Raw genomic sequence first — 17,318 nt, 5'->3', positions numbered from 1 at the left:
TCACTACACAGAAGTAGAGTCATTTCCTCATAGACGTCTATGGGAGCAGAGGAGTCGCCCCCTGCTGGTCACTACACAGAAGTAGTCATTTCCTCATAGACGTCTATGGGAGCAGAGGAGTCGCCCCCCTGCTGGTCACTACACAGAAGTAGTCATTTCCTCATAGACGTCTATGGGAGCAGAGGAGTCGCCCCCTGCTGGTCACTACACAGAAGTAGTCATTTCCTCATAGACGTCTATGGGAGCAGAGGAGTCGCCCCCCTGCTGGTCACTACACAGAAGTAGTCATTTCCTCATAGACGTCTATGGGAGCAGAGGAGTCGCCCCCTGCTGGTCACTACACAGAAGTAGAGTCATTTCCTCATAGACGTCTATGGGAGCAGAGGAGTCGCCCCCCTGCTGGTCACTACACAGAAGTAGTCATTTCCTCATAGACGTCTATGGGAGCAGAGGAGTCGCCCCCTGCTGGTCACTACACAGAAGTAGAGTCATTTCCTCATAGACGTCTATGGGAGCAGAGGAGTCGCCCCCTGCTGGTCACTACACAGAAGTAGAGTCATTTCCTCATAGACGTCTATGGGAGCAGAGGAGTCGCCCCCTGGTGGTCACTACACAGAAGTAGAGTCATTTCCTCATAGACGTCTATGGGAGCAGAGGAGTCGCCCCCTGCTGGTCACTACACAGAAGTAGTCATTTCCTCATAGACGTCTATGGGAGCAGAGGAGTCGCCCCCCTGCTGGTCACTACACAGAAGTAGTCATTTCCTCATAGACGTCTATGGGAGCAGAGGAGTCGCCCCCTGCTGGTCACTACACAGAAGTAGTCATTTCCTCATAGACGTCTATGGGAGCAGAGGAGTCGCCCCCCTGCTGGTCACTACACAGAAGTAGTCATTTCCTCATAGACGTCTATGGGAGCAGAGGAGTCGCCCCCTGCTGGTCACTACACAGAAGTAGAGTCATTTCCTCATAGACGTCTATGGGAGCAGAGGAGTCGCCCCCCTGCTGGTCACTACACAGAAGTAGTCATTTCCTCATAGACGTCTATGGGAGCAGAGGAGTCGCCCCCTACAGTAAAGTGTATGAATACAGAGAAACAAACCTGAATTACCTTTCTATTCTTTTCTGCTTCACAAACGCAAAATCTCTTGTAAATATAAATGATTTTAATCTCAGCCTTAAGACTTTAACACTTTCTGATATTAACAACTGTAATTTGTAAAAAAAAAAAGCTTTAAGTGACACTGTCTTCATTTAACATGTATTAAAGGCATACAGTGAGTTTCCATCTTGTCTGGTTTCATCAAACTACGATAAAGAAAAGTCTGTGGTGAGGTGGAACTCCGAAGCGATGTATGCTGGGAAGTCATGTTGAAAAAAAAACTAAACTTGTTTGTTTTCTCCAAGATTAATTAATTGAGCTTGCCTCTACTTTTCAACTTAGTTCAACTGGAGAAAGTTGGACGGGTTAGAGTATGATAACTAGTGTGTCTCCAGAGGAAGCTGCAGTGTACCGACGGGCTCGAAGGACGGAAGTCTCCGCCGTAAAGGAGGCGAAGCAGTGAGTGTGGGAGCAGTTTGAGGTAGCTATGGAGAAGGATTTTCGGTCAGCACCAAAGTGCTTCTGTGAGACCATACGGCATCTCAGGACGGGGAAACGGAGAATCCTCCAACTTGTGGGAAGTAAAAATGGCCCTGTTGGAGCACTTAAGCAGCTCCTGAATCCAAAACCCTTCCCTGCTGGGTAGAGGCAGAGCGGAAGGCATCAATTTTCCGGGTGGAGGTCACTGAGAAACTCTGCAGTGACAAATCCCCCGGGATGGATGAGATACGTCCAGAGATGCCCGAAAGCAACGGCCGTTGGCGGACTTCCTTGGATGACGTCTTCAACATGGGACAGTGCCTAACCTGAGGCAGACCGGGGTGGTCTTACCTCTCCTCATAAAGTGGACCAGAGAGTGTGTGCCAATCACAGGGGTATCACACTACTCAACCTCCCTGGTGAAGTCTACTCCAAGTTGGTGGAACGGAGGGTTCTCTTCCGCTCGCCAATCCTGTTTGTGGTTTTCATGGACAGGATATTAAAGCATAGACGGGGGAAGCAGGGTCGACAATTCTGGGTGCTGAGGATCTCATTGGTGCTTTTTGGAGAGCGCCGTGGTCTTGATGGCATCTTTGATCTGTGACCTCCAACTCTCACTGGAGCGGTTTGCAGCCAAGTGGGAAGCGGTTGGGATGAGGATTCGCAAATCTGAGGCCATGGTTCTCAGCAGGAATCTGATAGATTGCCTACTCCGGGGAGGGAATGTGTTCTTACCCCAAGTGAGTGAGTTCAGTAGCTTGGGATCTTGTTCACACGAGAGGGGAAGATGAAATGTGTGGTCATGAAGGTTCGGACATGACCGAAAGAACCAGGTCAGAGGTACAAGCGGCAGAAATGGGTTTCCTCAGGAGGGAGGCTGGCGTCCCCCTTAGAGATGGTGTGAGAAGCTCAGCCACCGGAGCTCAGATAGAGTCGCTGCTCCTTTGTGTTGAAAGGAGTCAGCTGAGGTGGTTTGGGCATCTGGTAGGATGCCCCCCCTGCCCAGGTGTTCCAGGCACGGCCGGCTGGGAAGAGGCCCCCGGGAGACCCAGGGCGAGAGGTTACATCTCCATACCAGGAACGCCTTGGACCCCCAGTCAGAGCTGGTAGATGTGGCTCAGGAAAGGGAAGGTTAGGGTCCCTGCTGGAGCCCAGATAAGAGTCTGAAGATGAGTGAGATGAATGATGGTGTAATTTTTAATCCATGCATGATTTTTTTCAGAATTTAAGCCAAAAGGTTTTATTATACACGCACGATTTTTTACACTCATCTTACGTTAGAATGAAATCCCAATATGTGAGTAAAACTTCATTCTTCAACACAAACAGGAAGTGATCAAGAAACAAAATACCTTTTTTAAACAATCAAATTTTCCGGTTTAAGTGAATTCTTTAGAACATTAGGAAAGAGAAACAACTTTTACCTTAGTGTTCATTAAAGCTTCTTTCAGTCATTATGATCTCTGAGCTTTGTTTCTTTATACATTTCTTCAATATATTTTAATTATTGCTAAGGTTTTACTTTCATCAAAGTGTGTCTTTGCAGACGAGGACTGTGTTGACAAGGGGAAAAGAATTTAAGAATAAATAAATAAATGAAAAACAAGTAACCGAAAGAAAAAAGAAATATGGAACGAAAGACAATACACACACACACACACGCAGACACACACACACACACACACACACACACACACACACACACACACACACACACACACAGACACACACACGTTTGCTGGTTGCTGCAGCAGTTGAGGTGTGGCGTCCAAAGGGCGATGAGGAACACTCGGCAAACAGAGCTCAGGATACTGCTATCTGCTGCAGTGTGTGTGTGTGTGTGTGTCTGTGTGTGTGTGTGTGTGTGTGTGTCCTCACTCAGACCTTTGTCCCTGCGTCCGTTTGTCCTCTAACGAACTTGAGGCTTCAGTCGATTACATTTGGATAATTGATTTCTCTTTTTGTTGTAAGTTTCTGTGGCGGAAGAAGCTCTCGATTTACAGAGTCACCACATGAGAAGTGAACGTTGTCACTGTGTGGTCACCTGTCCGTCAGGTGGACGGAGTTCAGCTGGGACCAACCTTGAGAAGGTAGCTCCGCCCTAAAGCAACCCCTGCTTTATGGTCAGATCAGAGCAATAAAACATACAATAGTGTGTTTAATCATTAATTATGTTTGTTGAATTTCTTTGACGTCACTCGGTGGTTTGTGGACTCACGTTTTTGAGGCCTGGAGTTCAACGTTTTTTTTGCTACCAGTAAACGGGGTCATTTTTACTTCATACGGTTCCTCACTAAGTAAAGGGCCCGGAGGATTCAGTGTCCCTCACCAATATAAGTTATTTTAGTTAAAGTGCTTCAATGCTTCCTCTGTTAGTTCATTTACCAACGGAAAGAAGAAATGCCAACCTGCCATTGCTTGTTTTCACCATTCCACCCTCCATTAAACAGGTTTTACAATTATGACTCTGCATTCATGAACTAATGGGAATCAAGTGGATAAAAATGTAATAAATACTATAAAAATAATTGCAAACTGTCACTTGTGTTTCCATTAGCAAGAATCAGAAATGAAAGATTATTTAACTGTCAATATGCAGAATACAACTACCACGGAGAAGGAGAAGTGCTTAGAGGTCATTTTGGTCATTTGGAGGTCATTATTTGGACTTTTTCAAAGTGGTGCCAACGGAGTCACACGGCAAAACGAATCTGAACCTGGTGGAACTTCTGCTGTGACACATAACTCCAATAACCAATAAAATATAACCAACAAGTGTGAAGAGTTTTATTGTCTTATAAACCTTTGAACACATCAATCAGTAACTTAAACTGGACCTCGTGGTTTGTATTTTATTGCCTCATTGGCACCTTAAACGATGCAACGTTTAATTACATTCAACATTTGGGGAAAACGATGTTAAATATCAGAAGAAGTAGATGTTGTTGGTGATGATTATCGGCTGAAGTGAAGGTTTTGTGGAGTAATGCAGCCAAATGAAAACCCCTTTAAGGTTTTTAGGGTTCAGCATGAAGACACGTCCAGCTCTCCTTGATTCACTCATTATAAGTAGAACAATGGAGGTAATTCGATTATATTTTACCCCGACATAGAAGCCTCTGCTCTGGGGAATCTCAAGCTGGAATTCAGGTTCAATATTTCATTCTCACAGCTACCAAAACTATAACCATAAGTTGTTCTTGTGCTTCCTGGTTCAGTCCAGACTTTTTGGGGGAACCAAACCAAATCTCCCCCAAATCAAACATTCAAACCTTGGCCCCCCCCCAAAGAAATATTCAGACTCGGTGTGAATCCAAAAGGAACCGTCAGAGCAGGACTACTGGTTGACATGACGATCTACACCCCCATCCCAACGGGCTGTAGATGAGAAGTGGACGTAGTCATGGCGACGTCACTCGTTGGTTTGTCCACGGATGTTTTGAAGCCTTGAGTTTGGCGATTTTGTCGTTGCCATCTTGTTTTTTATTAACAGGTGAACAGGAAGTGACCGTTTTATGACTGAGGAGACCTGTCAATCAGCGCGTAGCCCCGCCCTAAAGCAGCCTCTACTTTATGGTCTGTTTGACTGTAAATGGACCATAGTTTACTAAATGAACGTCATGCCAACATCAAACATCCAACCCTCAGTCCGCTGACCTCCATACCTCCATCAGGTAGAACTCAGGTGCTTTTTCACTGAACCTGAGATTTATGCTAATTGTTCACAAACATTTAACCAGAAACAACTGGGGACATTTTCACCCTTGAATTCACAACAAATCTTCCTTTCGATCCACTTTAGTAAATGAATCAGTTTAATGTGAACACAATATTCCTCACAGCTCTTCTGCTCACACGTGGTAGAAGTCATTGATCTCCAGATCTATAAAAATGTGAGTAAATGTGTTTCCTCTCAGAGGAGATCATCGTCCTGACATCTACCAACCAGGACAAAGAGAGTAGGTCCACGTTGTGAGGAGCAACCGCTCGGTTCCTGGCTCATTTTTGGGTAAACAGAGCGTAATGAGAACGCCATAAAGTTTATTATAGGGGGGGGGTCGGCAGTAAAAAGTGTTTCACCACAGAGACGGAGACATGTTTGCTGAGGAGGCGTGATGAGCTCTGATAGCGGCGATGGACGACAGCCAGCAGGGACACATGAGGGTTTAAAAGGTTTGTTCTCACGAGAGAACCGATATCCAGAGATCTCCTGGGTTCAAACCAAGGCTCAGAGAACTTTCAAAAAGACACGAGAGTCTTTAATCTGACGTGAGACATTTCTGTCACAGTTTGAACAAGTCGTAGGTTTAAAATGAAATAAAAATGTTCCTCCTGTGAAGTCGTTACTTGAATTGTTACTTTGTTTTATTTTGTCAAAAGCTGTTTTGTTGTGTGACAGAAGGTTGTTCAGGTAACTTGAGGATGGAGACTGACGGTATTTATGATTCGACTAATTAAAACGTATAAATGTGACCAGGTGAATAAACAAAACATTGTGGTTAAGTTCATTGGCACATCAATTTATTTTTTCACTCAAAATTATACAGAGCTTCATGAGTTAAAGCTGCATTCTGTGTAGTGACCAGCAGGGGGTGACTCCTCTGCTCCCATAGACGTCTATGAGGAAATGACTCTACTTCTGTGTAGTGACCAGCAGGGGGCGACTCCTCTGCTCCCATAGACGTCTATGAGGAAATGACTCTACTTCTGTCTAGTGACCAGCAGGGGGCGACTCCTCTGCTCCCATAGACGTCTATGAGGAAATGACTCTACTTCTGTGTAGTGACCAGCAGGGGGCGACTCCTCTGCTCCCATAGACGTCTATGAGGAAATGACTCTACTTCTGTGTAGTGACCAGCAGGGGGCGACTCCTCTGCTCCCATAGACGTCTATGAGGAAATGACTCTACTTCTGTGTAGTGACCAGCAGGGGGGCCACTCCTCTGCTCCCATAGACGTCTATGAGGAAATGACTCTACTTCTGTGTAGTGACCAGCAGGGGGCGACTCCTCTGCTCCCATAGACGTCTATGAGGAAATGACTCTACTTCTGTGTAGTGACCAGCAGGGGGCGACTCCTCTGCTCCCATAGACGTCTATGAGGAAATGACTCTACTTCTGTGTAGTGACCAGCAGGGGGCGACTCCTCTGCTCCCATAGACGTCTATGAGGAAATGACTCTACTTCTGTGTAGTGACCAGCAGGGGGCGACTCCTCTGCTCCCATAGACGTCTATGAGGAAATGACTCTACTTCTGTGTAGTGACCAGCAGGGGGCGACTCCTCTGCTCCCATAGACGTCTATGAGGAAATGACTCTACTTCTGTGTAGTGACCAGCAGGGGGCGACTCCTCTGCTCCCATAGACGTCTATGAGGAAATGACTCTACTTCTGTGTAGTGACCAGCAGGGGGCGACTCCTCTGCTCCCATAGACGTCTATGAGGAAATGACTCTACTTCTCTCTTGATTTATTCCCTCAGTAAACATTGTAAACATGAGTTTACTGAGGTTTAATAGTTTAATGTCTCTTCACTTCAGCATGATGTTCATTTGGTGAATGATGGTCCATTTAGTCATTCTTTGCCTACTGCTGATTTGTTTTGGCGAAGTTGGACAATAAAAGTTGAGGAAAGTATTCAAGTAAGAAGCTGTGATATTAAACCACAGCGAGGTTTAAATATGAAACACTTGATCCACGTTACATAAGTCTGCTCTTTACAGCCGGTGAACATTCGACTTCTCTGATAACCGACGGAGGGAAGTCACAACGACACTTCCTCCATCATGAATAGTATTATTATCATCAACACCACGCGACGTGTACAAGGACACACACACACACACACACACACACACACGCACACACACACACACACACACACACACACACACACACAGCCTGACGGGCAGCGGCCATTTCAGGGCAAGTTGTTATTCCTCCAAATACAAAATGGTGGATGGCCCAGACGCCGCGGCCTTGACCCTTCACCTATGACCTCACACCAGACATGGCGCTTCATCACCAGTGAAAGTGGAAATATTCGTGTCATAGTTTTGATTCGATTTGATGAGCCAGTAAAACACTACAAATAAAAAAACACGTCCCGCTCCATCGGAATGTGTTTGTGGACGATTAAAGATTCGCTTCAGTAACGAGCGCCGATAAACGAGAAGACAAACAGCGCTCGCCTCTCGCCGGCGTCCATAAACGCCGGGTGGGGGGGCACCGTCTCGCGTCCAGACTTTATTATACAGCCGCACGTTTATGGGTCATTTTACCATAAACTTTCATTTACAATATACTTACTACCCCCAATACGCCCCTGTATTGGCCGCGTTGATTGCAGATAAACAGTGGAGCTGTAAAGCAGGAGATAGAAGACTACTGGTATTCCCCCCCCACCAGAACGCCGTGAAACGCTGCCTCAGAGGTCACATGACCCGGAGGAGAATGAACCAGGATATCACATCTATGTGTATGAAATACTCATTTAATTTAATTTAAAAAATAATGTAAAAAGAAATCAAGGGACTGCACATTTGTGTCACACTACTCTGCTAAATTTAAATTTAAAAGACAAGATTAAAAAAAAGTATAATCTTAAATTAAGAGAAGTGATAACAGGAAAAATAAATAAATATAATAATAACTGTAAAACAAGTGGAAATAACTCTGAATTGTATTATACAAATGCATATTTTGAAATAACAATACAATTATTTTTAAATTTGTGGGTTTCGTGTGTGTCGTTCAGTCCTGAAACAACACGTTCAAAACTCTTCACACAATCTGCATCATTTACCAAGATACAACATTCATCTCATCCTCCTTGTCCTTCACATCACTGTCTGCTGTGATGTGAAGGACAACAAAACCAGTTCCCATTGCTTGGACTGATTATTCTTTGATTTTCTATATATATAATTTGTCAACATGAAAAATCTCCTGCAGTTTGAAGGATTTTGAAAAATGTGTTGATTGATGCAATGAAACATCGACAGTTTGGTCCGTGTGAACGTGTGGTTTGACTTTTGAACAAAACTCGTCAGTAAAGTAAAATCCTGAGTAGTTGAGAAATGAAGAGTTTTATGAACACAGTGATTACGTCTATCAGTCAGACTGATTGTTTGTCTCCAATCACGACTCATCATACAGTAAACTAGTGAAGCCCCATTAACCTACATGGCCCACACACACACACACACACACACACTCCCTGTGTCAGCTGGACAACTTGTAATAAGTGAAGTTCATATTATTGTAGTGACGTTATTTACTGTGTGTTTAATATGAGAAACACAGCAGGTGAAATAACTATTAAACACGTCACCATTTTTCTCAGTAAATTTATTTTCAAAGGAGCTTTTGACATGAAACTTTCACCAGACGTTGGTAACAATCCAAGTACATACAAAGATGTTCAGAAATAAAGTTATGTGTAATAATGTGAAATGACACAGGGAAAAAGTATTGAACACGCTTACTGATATTTATTCAATACTTTGTACAAAAGCCTCTGATGGTAATTTCAGCTTCAAGACGCCTCCTGTCTGGAGAAACTAGTCGGATGCTTTGCTCTGTGGGATTTTGTTCCATTCTTCCTTCACATCTTGAAGGTTCCGTGGGGCGTCTTCTATGAATCTTCAGTTCTTTCCATAGATTGTCAATGGGATTTAAGTCAGCTGATTGTGGGCCATTCTAGCAGCTTTATTTTCTTTCTTTGACACCAGTTGAGTTTCCTTGGCTTTGTTTTTGGGATCATTGTCTTTCTGAAATGTCCACCCTCGTTTCATCTTCATCTTCATCTTCATCATCCTGGTGGATGGCAGCAGACGTCTCTGTAAATTTGCCCGATCGTCCTTCCTTCAATTATGTGAAATTTTCCAGACCCATTTGCTGAGAAGCAGCCCCACACATGATGTTCCCTCCTCCAAAGCTCCCTGTTGGTGTCTTAGGGTCACGTGTCTTGTGTGACATCTCAGCAATGAGACCTTTTTGTAGCCATCAGGTGGGACTGAACCAGCTGATATTATTATTATTATTAGCATTTCTCTTTAATTACTGATAGTTTTCAGCTGTTGTCTTTGTTTTCCAGACCTTGTTGCACCTCCCGTTCTTCACGTGTTCAATACTTTGTCCCTGTGTCATTTCACATTATTACACATAACTTTATTTCGGACCTTTTTTTTGTTTTCTTGGCTGAACGACCGTTGTGTGAAAATGTCCATCAGGTTTTTCTGTTTGAGGAGCTGCTGAAAGCAAAGAAGGAGAATCTCCTTTTATTGTTTCTGAAATAAAGCCTGACTGCTTTGTTCAATATTAAGCTCTGGTTTAACTGCACTAAACAGGCTGAATCCTTGTTTACCTCAAATGTGCACTTTATCATTTCATTTTGTATTTTGGGTTTGTACCACATGTGTATATGAAAGATTCATTTGGAATTTGATAAATTACACAAATAGTAAATATACAATTTATAATGTCTGTGGAACACACTCATAAAGATTTTCAAGTGTGTGTGTGTGATTGTGTGTGTGATTGTGAGTGTGTGAATGTGTGTGTGTGTGTGTGTGATTGTGTGTGTGTGTGATTGTGTGTGTGATTGTGTGTGTGTGAGTGTGTGTGTGTGTGTGTGTGTGTGTGATTGTGAGTGTGTGAATGTGTGTGTGTGTGTGTGTGATTGTGTGTGTGTGTGATTGTGTGTGTGATTGTGTGTGTGTGTGTGTGAGTGTGTGTGTGTGTGTGTGTGTGTGTGTGTGATTGTGAGTGTGTGAATGTGTGTGTGTGTGTGTGTGTGATTGTGTGTGTGATTGTGTGTGTGTGTGTGTGTGAGTGTGTGTGTGTGTGAGTGTGTGTGTGTGTGTGTGTGTGTGTGATTGTGAGTGTGTGAATGTGTGTGTGTGTGTGTGTGATTGTGTGTGTGATTGTGTGTGTGTGTGTGTGAGTGTGTGTGTGTCCTGCCCTCCTAACCCTCCCCCTCATTAACCTTCGCCCTGGTGATAATGTGAGAGGTTTCAACACAACGTGAAGAGAACTGATTCCTTTTCCAAGTTTATGTTTGGCAACACGGAAGAAACACTGATAAGTTCTTCCTCCTCCTCCTCCTCCTCCTCCTCCTCCTCCTCTTCCTCCTCTTCCTCTGCGTTGTTAGTCGTGTTACTGAGGACTCGTAGCTGCATGAAAAGATTCTTTAGTCAACTAATGCAGCGCATCCATGTGTGCGATGCTGATTGGTGTATGTTTTCTATTCATGATGAGCTCACACACACACACACACACACACACACAGTGAGGCTGCCTGAAACACAACGGTGTGTGTGTGTGTGTGTGTGTGTGTGTGTGTGTGCGTCACTGTTTGACTTGTAATAATCTAACGCTTTGACCTCTCACATGGACACCGGTGACACTTTAACGAGCGCGTTGACCTTCGTCTTACTTCACTCCCCAAAGGTCACGAACCTCAGACGCTGCATGCTAACAATGCTAAAGCCTAATGAAGCCATGCTAACGGCAATTTACCCAGAGTGCATCTGTGAAGCGGGAATAAACTGTTAGAGAAACACAAGCTGCTCACTTATAAACTTATAAAAGTACAAACATGGATATTCAACAACTAAAAGCATATTCCATGAATATATTGATGAAGAGACTTTAAAGTTACAGATTATTCTGATTAACCAACATCTCTTATTTAAAAAAATGAACAACTTCAATATAAATAAACAACAGTTAATATTCAAAAGCACACATTTGTACTAAATAGGATGATAATAATTATCCTTATATTACTAATCCACAAATGCATTAGTTAGTCTTTTTTTAATCACATTCCTTATTGAACCATAATATTTGTTGACAGTGTAGATATTATAATTATCAGACTACTTCATTTGAAAACTCATCTGAAAGTACCTAGTTGCACTTTAGTAACACCACAAAAAAATGTAATTGTGATAAAACCATCAATGTAGCATTTTATCTGACAAAAATCAATAAAGTTTTTGAATAATTGCATTTAACGAAAACCCATCAGACTAATATTTAAAAAGAATTCAATAATATTCAAACGGAAACTTCCGACTTCTCTCCACTTGGTTTATTAAAGTGTTTTACAACTTTAGTAATTTTACTTGAATTTACAAAGTAGTATTTTCCTCAGTTTAAGAAGTACAATAAAATATGAATTTTATTATATTTCTTTGCAATATACAAGATGATGAGTGTAAATAAATGAAATACCTAAATATCAATGATTAGAAATTGCATAATTAATCACAATTTGAAAAAATAATACATGACATAAATAATTACATCCTGTTAATGAAAATAAAGAACACGGTTTGTAGTTTAATTCTCTTTGCTGCGATATACAGCGAATATAACATAAATATAAAAAAACCGAGGTGTGATGAGGAGTGCTGAATAATCTGCTTCTTTATGGATTTATGGGAGATTTATTGTTTTACACTGATGAGTATTTAGTTTAGTCTGCTGCAGTAAAATGACATTAAAGCCACAATAATTCTCCTCACGGGAGGTTTTGTGTTTTCAAGGGTTTGATTGACGATGAATTGAAGCCGAGCGGCTTCTGGTTCAACAGCTTTAATAAACTGTTCATAATCAAATCAATATTTCCATTTCATCCCTGTTCAATAAAATTACATTTATTGACCACAAGTATGACATGAAAATAAAGATAAAGGTTGTTTTTTAATTCTGGAAATTTAGCAAAACACTAAAACTGATAAATGTCATGAAATAAATAATCTTGACACCAATGAAGAAAACATTACCAAATCGGAAATTTTAATTTAAAAAAAAGTTTTTTTCACCACACAATTATTCCCAAACTAAAGTCACATGTCTTGATCATGAAGCTCATAAAAAATATCCAAGTATACAATATACAAGTCCATGACCTAAAGACAATATAATTTAAGATTTGGTAATATATATAATCACCTTTGACTCTCTTTTGGTTTAAATAATATAAATACTGAAAGATTCACTGGCAGTTTAAATATTTTTGTTTTACATTCAATTTGATTTTAAATATTTATAAAATGCCAATATATAATTATTATTATATCATAAATAAGTATTATCATAATAAAACAAGCAGAGAAAAGTATTTTTAGTACTATTTAAATTAACTAAAGATTTTATTGTATCTAAGATTTATTTTTTATTGTAATACAGGTCATATTCTTCCGATTTCTCTAAAAAACATTTTTTTATATCAGGTAAAGTGATTCTTTTTTTTTTTTTTAAAGCAAACTGACGGAAAATATATTTTGTTTGACTAATTAAGTTCCTCACAAACAACATCTTTGATAAAAACTAAGACGAGTAAATCCGTACATTTGGTCCGACTGTGATGGACATGAATATTAAAACATATAATCAATATCTACGAAGCATCAAAAATTATGTTTATATCATTTATACAAAGAAAAAGAAGAAGAAAGAAACAGAACTGGAAAAACCAACAGATAAGGACGAGGCTGTGTGTGTAAATTGGGCGTCCATCTTGTTTCTGTTCCCCCTTGTCACCTGTCCTCAGGTAAACCATTAACCTGCTAACGACTATAAAACTTCACTTCATGGAAAGTTTGATCCCGGCGGCTCTCGGACTGGTTTCTGTTCTCCGTGACTCAGAGTTTAAAGTCAATGAAACACAGAACCCCGAGCTGCTGACCGGTGGTTCTCGACTCTACGGCCCCAAATAGGGTAGAAATAGGAGTCCTGGACCCAAACACAGAGTCCTGGACCCAAACACCTAGTCCTGGACCCGAACACCGAGTCCTGAACCCAAACACAGAGTCCTGAACCCAAACACCTAGTCCTGGACCCGAACACCGAGTCCTGGACCAAAACACTGAGTCCTGAACCCAAACACAGAGTCCTGGACCCAAACACTGAGTCCTGAACCAAAACACTGAGTCCTGGACCCAAACACAGAGTCCAGGACCCAAACACTGAGTCCTGGACCCGAACACTGAGACCTGGGCCCAAACACAGAACCCTGTTTTTTGCTAAAATCAGTTTAGAGTTTCTAATTATTTTCAACCAAATGATGAAAAAGGTGAAACCTTTATTCAAACAGGATCAAATCTTTACTTGTTTTGCAACATTCAAAAACTAATTTGTTTATTTCTTTTTTTGTAATTTCTTTACTAATTGACACATCCCAGACCTTTTGTTACATATTTGAAAAAGAAGAGGTCTCAGCATAAAATCCCAATAATCAGGATTTACATCCAGAGTTAATGATCTGCTCAGAACTCTCCATTATGTTTCCTCCTGCTGCCATCTTGTGTTCAACAATATAGCAATAATGTTGTAACATATATAGACATGAACTTGTGTAACTGAATACCAATAAATAACATTTCTTAATACTGTTTGGTTTTAGTGGGAAGGCAAACTAAAGAGAAGTTTGTTTTAATACACTTGAAACAGATTAAAATGTACAATGACTCTAATTACAGGCACAAGTGACATGTGACACTAACACATATTTCACCTGTGGTTTTGCTGGATAAATAATTTCCAAATAAAATCAGTTCCAAGTCATCGCCTTTTACTGAATCATGGTGATGAGAGTAAAACACCTTTCAGCTGAAATTGCAATTAGCTTGGACTGATTATTCTTTGATTTTCCATATTTCAAAATAATTATTCTCATTTGAATGTACTTTTGAAAGCAGTGTGTTAAAATATCAAAAACATTCTTTGTTGCTCATCTCTAGGTGTAAAATGTCTGGATCAGGTGACTTTTTTTTAGGTGACAGGTACTGGTGCCCCAAAGAAAACAGTAAGTAATGAACTCCACGGATTGAATAAATATCAGTAAACATGTTCAATACTTTTCACATTATTACACATAACTTTATTTCTGAACGTCTTTGTATGTTTGTATTACTTGAAATGTCATGTCAATAGCTCCTGGTGACGTGTTCAATACTTTATTCACCTGCTGTATAACATTAAGATTAGAGGAAAATAGCACAACTAATGAATAAGATCAAGATTAATATAGAAAATGATCACTACATGAGGTCGATGCCAGCGGCTCTACCTGAGACAGGTACCCACGGACACCTGTGTGTTTACTAGCACCGAGAACCGGTCTTATTATGACCCAATAAGATACGTCAGCGCGGGGACTCTGGAGCCCTTGTGTCCTCGCATGTCTCCGCTCACCGGGACACCGGAATCACCTCTCACCTGAAACCCTTTTAGACCTTTCTGGAGCCCAAATATGAAGGAAACAAGGAGACCGCGTGTCCGAGAGGTTTGACGCCTGCTGGGATTAAAGACACGGGTCCTTCTGACGGGACGTGGGCTCGGTCCCAAGGGGAAAGTGTCCCCTCGCTGATACGGAAACAGTTCTGTTTACAAGCGGTTCTTTTGCGTGACGTTTGTCCCCAAACGGTGGAGGAGAAAACACAAGCGTCGCCATGTTTCTGCAGGTCGGCGGAGCGGCAGCGCGGGTTGACTCTCCACGGTTCTCATGGGCGCTATAAGTCCCGCCCCTCGGACGGACGCATCACAAGCTCCGACAAAGAGATGGCAGAACAACCACCCGCAAAGCCCGCCAAGGCCCCGAAGAAGAAGGCGGCAGCCCGCCCGGCCAAGGCGGGCCCGTCCCTCCAGACGCTGATCATCGGCGCCGTGACCGACTCCAGCGCGCGGAGAGGCGTCTCCCTGCCCGGCATCAAGAAGGAGCTGGCCGGCAAAGGGGTCGATGTGGTGCGGTCAAGGGGTTGCATCGTCACCGCGGTGAACAAGCTGGTCAGCGACGGGACTCTGACACAGGCCTCTGGTTCTGGTGCCTCCGGGTCGTTCAAGCTCGCCAAGGCGGCGCCCAAAGCCGATGTGCCCGCAAAGAAAGCTGTGAAGAAGGCGGTGGTGAAGAAGGTGGTCAAAGCCGCCAAACCAGCAGCCAAGAAGACACCCGTCAAGAAACCGGTGATCAAGAAGGCATCTCCCAAGAAGGCCGCGACCCCCAAGAAGGCCGCGACCCCCAAGAAGGCCGCGACCCCCAAGAAGGCCGCGACCCCCAAGAAGGCTGCACCGAAGAAAGTTGCTGTGAAGGCTGTAAAAAAGACAACAAAGAAGAAGCCTGCAGCCAAGAAGTAGATCAGTGACCTGCACTACATGCACCAAAAGGCTCTTTTAAGAGCCACCACATTCTACTAGAGAGCCTGACCTACAACAATGACATGTATGTGTTATGTATGTGTACAGGTGCACTCACTCACTCACTGTGTGAGATGCCACCATTCGAATGAATGTTTATTCCATCAAGAGGAAAATGACGCACTTACATACAAATTGAAATACTTCTCCATTATTTCTATTTATTACTTTACCTAAATGCACTGATTTGCAGACAATTGGATTTATTGGTAAATTATTTTTGTTGCTATTATAAACACAAAATAGTAAAATGTAATGAGAACCTAATTACATTGCAATGATCAAATCCAACATCCCTTCTCTAACCTTTTGTACTATTTGTGTTGTTGAAAAAGAATATTATTGAAATAGAAAAAAATTATATTCATTCATTTCGTTTCCCGCCGCTGTGTGAGCGTTTTACTTTGAATCCCTGTTGTCCAATAGCAGCTCAGCTACAAAGCGCGTGGTCCCCGTGTAGACCAATCAGCGCCTCCCTGACTCCGCCGGGCCCTTCATAAAGCCGCTGTTCCCGCTCACGCAGCATTCCTCCCCGAGCTGAAATCTCAGAGCGAACCGGAGAACCAAGATGGCCAGAACCAAGCAGACCGCCCGTAAGTCCACCGGAGGCAAAGCCCCCAGGAAGCAGCTGGCCACCAAGGCCGCCCGTAAGAGCGCGCCGGCCACCGGCGGAGTGAAGAAGCCCCATCGCTACCGTCCCGGTACCGTGGCGCTCAGGGAGATCCGCCGCTACCAGAAGTCCACCGAGCTGCTGATCCGCAAGCTGCCCTTCCAGCGCCTCGTCCGGGAGATCGCTCAGGACTTCAAGACGGACCTCCGCTTCCAGAGCTCCGCCGTCATGGCGCTGCAGGAGTCCAGCGAGGCTTACCTGGTGGGTCTGTTCGAGGACACCAACCTGTGCGCCATCCACGCCAAGAGGGTCACCATCATGCCCAAAGACATCCAGCTCGCCCGCCGCATCCGCGGGGAGAGAGCCTAGGCCGACCCCAGACCCCCCCCCCACCCCACAAACCAACGGCTCTTTTAAGAGCCACGCAACTCCTTTCGAGAGCTCCGATCCCTTGACGCCATTAAGCACATGTTACACCAGCTCACTGCATCACATGACACTTAACCGACGCTTTAAATCACTGACATTAAACCGTAACGATACAAAATGCAATTTCATCAAATGAGCCATCTTCAACGTGTTAGAAAACGGTACAGTATAAGGTTTAAAAGTGTTTTAGTGGACGTTTAGTCTGAAGAGGCAAAGGCTCTGTGTGGTCTCATGCAGGCTAACTCAATAATTTGATCAGTTGTTCTCTGTATCACGCGCTGTTCTCTAATGATTTGATCAGATTCACAAGGGACATAAAGCGATCATCATTTGATTAATTTATCTTACATTGTTATCTCAAGTGTCATGATCCAATATATTCAAAATGAACAGAAAACATCAGCTCTAGTTTATGTTTATAGTTTTGATTGTGCTTGAATAAATACACGGTCGAGTTTACAACCGCTACTGTTATCAAGCCATATTTAAAAAGG

The 17,318-nt window shown here is 42.8% G+C and overlaps 2 protein-coding genes across 2 annotated transcripts; both read left to right on the top strand.

Annotated features, from left to right (window-relative positions):
• Positions 1 to 15,152: 15,152 nt before the first annotated feature.
• On the top strand, positions 15,153 to 16,069 carry LOC119215340 (histone H1-like). The gene has a single exon (XM_037467425.2). The coding sequence runs from the start codon at positions 15,153 to 15,155 to the stop codon at positions 15,723 to 15,725; it is 573 nt and encodes a 190-aa protein (XP_037323322.2). The 3' UTR covers positions 15,726 to 16,069.
• A 224-nt stretch (positions 16,070 to 16,293) lies between these two features.
• On the top strand, positions 16,294 to 16,784 carry LOC119215345 (histone H3). Its single transcript, XM_037467430.2, has one exon. It carries the CDS (start codon positions 16,354 to 16,356, stop codon positions 16,762 to 16,764), a length of 411 nt encoding a protein of 136 aa, XP_037323327.1. The 5' UTR covers positions 16,294 to 16,353; the 3' UTR covers positions 16,765 to 16,784.
• Positions 16,785 to 17,318: the final 534 nt, after the last annotated feature.

The sequence above is a fragment of the Pungitius pungitius genome, chromosome 16 (genome assembly GCF_949316345.1).
Source record: "Pungitius pungitius chromosome 16, fPunPun2.1, whole genome shotgun sequence".
Taxonomy (NCBI): domain Eukaryota; kingdom Metazoa; phylum Chordata; class Actinopteri; order Perciformes; family Gasterosteidae; genus Pungitius; species Pungitius pungitius.
The sequence above is the reverse complement of the archived record's forward strand: the minus strand, read 5'-3'. Positions and strand labels throughout refer to the sequence as shown.